The sequence below is a fragment of the Hevea brasiliensis genome, chromosome 14 (genome assembly GCF_030052815.1).
Source record: "Hevea brasiliensis isolate MT/VB/25A 57/8 chromosome 14, ASM3005281v1, whole genome shotgun sequence".
NCBI classification, from domain to species: domain Eukaryota; kingdom Viridiplantae; phylum Streptophyta; class Magnoliopsida; order Malpighiales; family Euphorbiaceae; genus Hevea; species Hevea brasiliensis.
Genome location: NC_079506.1, coordinates 90,200,382 through 90,204,497, shown reverse-complemented (window position 1 = coordinate 90,204,497; position 4,116 = coordinate 90,200,382). Strand labels below are relative to the sequence as shown.

Here is a 4,116-nt window from a genome sequence, read left to right as displayed (position 1 = left end):
TAAGTTCTGATATATAATCATTTCTCCTTTTGTTTTTTCTTTTTCTTTTTCTTCCAATGGTCCCCTAAGCATTACCTGCAACATCAACTTTTGCTTTTTAACATGATATTTCAATAAATTTGAGAAGCAACTTCCTAGGAAATAGTAATTCAGAAACAAACTTATTTCCCTGCTTTTGTTCAGATTTTATCTGATTCTTTTATACAGAATACATCTTAACAGTCTTTACAGACTGAAGATTCAACTTAACTCCTGTATGCTTGCTTACTATAGAGCATGCCATGTTGAATCTCATTCACACATGCCAAAACTATGATCATACACTATATAATCTACTAATTGGATAACAAGAATCAAACACACAATCAGAAGTCTCTTACAAAGATGAGCATGTAATGAAATGAATTCTCATATTTCAAAGAGAACAATAAAACTGCTTACGATGCAAAAACCGACTAGGAAGAATGCGCATTTTGTTGCTCTTCCTGTTGTTCATGCTTCTCACCTTGCCATGCCCAGACAATGTCCTTGAGAGCTGGCCTTAAACCTTGTTCTAGTACCTGTGTGTACTCCAGTGTATCACCAGATGATTTTTTCACCTCTACCAAATGAAAAGATGGAGTAAACTCAAATACTTCTGCATCAATGGACAATGCACCTTTTCTACCTTTCTCAGATCCCTCCAATTTCAACAACCCTCCATCCTTTTTCTTTACTTCCAACTGCAGATTCTTAGCAGTGTCCTCTAGTTTAGTTATGATAGTTGAGGCAGAGTGCATTGAAGTGAATTTTGTTTCTTTCTCCTGGTGAGTTTTGTCAAAAAAACCAGAAAAGTCTAACCCGTTTGAAAGAGAGATGATATCAAAAGCATTCAAACTAGTAGGTTTGCCCAACTCTTTCTTATCTTCAGAAAAAGTGAGAGTATCCTCATAAGGAACCAAAGTTGAATCGGCCACCACAGGTTCCGGTTTCTTGGCATCAGCTTTAGTTTTAGCGGCTTTTGAATTGAATCCTTTTCTAAACCAGGGAGTTTCCATTATTTTGGCAATGCAAATTCTATTACTTGGATTAGGGTCGAGCATTTTCGATACCAGCTTGCGTACTTCGGACGAAAACCAGTTAGGAAATTTATATTCTGCCTTGCTTATTTTCCTATACAACGAAATCAAATTTGCATCATGGAATGGAAGATAACCGGCCAGCAAAACATATAAGATTACGCCGCAAGACCAAATGTCAGCTTTTGCCCCATCATAGCCTTTTCTACTGATAACTTCAGGAGCAACATATGCAGGAGTTCCACAAGTTGTGTGGAGCAAACCATCTTGACTTTCGGACTCAACAAGTGCACTCAATCCAAAATCTGATACTTTTAGAACTCCATTCTCATCCAGTAGTAAGTTTTCTGGTTTCAAATCCCTGTGATAGACACCTCTGCTGTGACAAAAATCAACTGCACTGATTAATTGTTGAAAATAGTTCCTTGCAACATCTTCCTTGAACCTTCCTTTCGTTACCTTCTTAAAAAGCTCACCACCTTTAGCATATTCTATGACAAAGTAAATCTTGCTTTTAGAGGCCATGACCTCATCAAGTTGCAAGACATTTGGATGTTTAACCAGTTTCATAATAGATATCTCTCTCTTGATCTGATTAATTAGCCCCACTTTCATAATCTTCTCCTTGTCAATAACCTTAATAGCCACACTCTGGCCAGTTTTAAGGCTCCTTGCATGGTAAACCTTAGCAAAGTTCCCCTGGCCTAACAATCGCCCAAAGTCATACCTATGCATCAATACATTCCCTTTGTGCTCCATTTAAATATCAAATCCTAATAGAAGTAAAATGTATCCTCCAACTAAAACCCTAGAAATAGTATATATAATTTACAGGGAAGAAGTCTTCAGAACTCAACAACTTAGCCGTCTTTGCCAAGATTGTGCTTTACAACTGTAGGAATTCTATTTGTGACTCCCTTATCAAATTGTACCTCAAGTACAAGTCCATCATATACTGAAAATCCTACCCCATAGAGGTTGGATATTGGTAGGTGAAATTGGGATTGAATATCACCGACTCCGTAGAAAGAACTACCAGAGTTCAAGCGCATTTTTCAGCATTCCCTAGTGTTTTTCTTCCAATGGAAGATGAAACACCAAGCAGCCAAGCAAATACCAGATATGAACCTGTGAAACAAACAATTCAAGACAGCAAAGAAATATTCACACCATAATCATAGTATAGAGGAAAGAAAAAAGAAAAAAAAAAACCCAAAGATCTGGCAATACCATTTAGGCAATAATCATACCATTACTACATTGTGAGGCATGTTTTTGAAATGTATGATTTCTCAATATGCTTAATACAGTATAAGGATATGAACACAAGGGAATTTAATTAATTTAACATACATAATAATGATTTCTATGTTAACAATAATTCATGTAGAAGTTAAATTTTTTTTTTAAAAAAAAAAGGGCAGAGGAAACTACATCTACCCCAATCCTCTTCTTTTGTAGAGGCACACATTTATACTGATTCATTTTGAATCGGTACAAATTACACAATTCTTTGAGAACTTATTAATCGTTATTCATATAATGGAAGAAACATAAGAACCAAGCAAAAGAAGAAGAAGAAGGAGGAGGAGGAGGAAAATTAGTAATAATGACTGGAATTGAAAGTAATGAATTTTAGACTTATTTGGTCAAGACTTTTTTCAACAAGCCTCCAATTGTTTTATAGAAAATAACTTGCCTATGAAAATTGTTTTCTATGTTTTTCATCAATTACCTTTTATGGTAGCTGGTTGCGACCAATTGCCAAGGTTTTTGCACACAGGTGATTGCCGAAGATGACATTTTCACATGTTTTCCTTATGGAATTTCTTTTTTTAATACTCTATCAGAATAAAAAAAAATTTTCTCTTTGCAAAAAAGGATGTCTTTTTCCTTGAAAGTAGTTTAGTTTTCCTTCCAAGTAGTATAGCATTTTCCAATGACAAGTTTTTATGAGTGCCCCGAGATGCTAGCAATGGCTAAATGCAATCAATTATACTACATTACAGAAGATAGTCTAGATTTTAGATTCATACAACAATGCATAGATCAGCAATTAATTTTTATTTTTAAAGAAAATTAAAATTGAACATAAAAAACGCAAAAGAAGCCAATGTTTGAAACTGGCCAGCTTCAAAAAATGCAGATGGCAACAGATTAATCCATGATGGATTTGTCATTTGAAACAACATTTTTTTTTTATTAAGATCACAATACAGACCCCATATCCAAGACCATGACAAAAAGATCAAACAATTGCATAATTTAACTGACAAAAATTAACAAAACAAATCTGACCAAGAGGCTCAGAAGATTCAGCAACGAAACAAATGAGAAAAAATAAAGCTCGGAAAAGAAAAAGGAAATTACCTTTGGGGGGAAGTAAGGGCCCCTTCAAGGGAGAGATGCAATGAAAGGAGAGCCAAATCAGATGTGCCTGTCAAGCTATGTATATTAAAAAACTGGTTTTTTGGACTATTCTAAGGATGTGTATATATAGGAGATAGACATCATCAAAATGAGGTCAGATGTAGAAGAAACATCCCCTTTATGGCTTGAAGATAAAAATAAAATGTAAAGGATTGCATTGGACATCTACCACCCACACAAAAGGAATTTGGGATAGTATGGTAAGTTCAACTCATTTTTGAACAGTAAACTGAAGGTATTTATTTCTAAAAAAATATGAAGGTATTAAATTGGTTTAAAAGTTTAATATTTTTTTTAGGAAATTATCAGAATCCCATTATATTTAGCATAACTAATATTCACATATTATTTGTTTTTATTATAGAAATGTGACTTTTATTGCTACATAATACAATAAACTTTTAACCATTTTCTTAAGCAGTAAAATATTTAATGATTTTAAAAAGATTTGGTTTATTACAAGAATGATTAAATTATCATAATTCAATGGTGCAATTCAATTATTTCCATCATTATTGATATATTTTTTTTCCTTTTTCGATTGAAAAACAAATAAGAGTATTAGCGTCACGATCTGATCCTACGGGCCAGACCAACACTAGTAACTAGGCTAGCATAAAACCTCAAA

General features: G+C 33.9%; 1 protein-coding gene across 1 annotated transcript; it reads right to left on the bottom strand.

The window, feature by feature from the left end:
* Positions 1-277: 277 nt before the first annotated feature.
* On the bottom strand, positions 278-3,567 carry LOC110645829 (CBL-interacting protein kinase 18-like). The gene is made up of 2 exons (XM_058133818.1): positions 3,429-3,567; positions 278-2,186 (listed from the first exon to the last, which is right to left on the bottom strand). Exon 2 carries the CDS (start codon positions 1,815-1,817, stop codon positions 456-458), a length of 1,362 nt encoding a protein of 453 aa, XP_057989801.1. The 5' UTR covers positions 1,818-2,186; positions 3,429-3,567; the 3' UTR covers positions 278-455.
* Between the last annotated feature and the right edge of the window lie 549 nt (positions 3,568-4,116).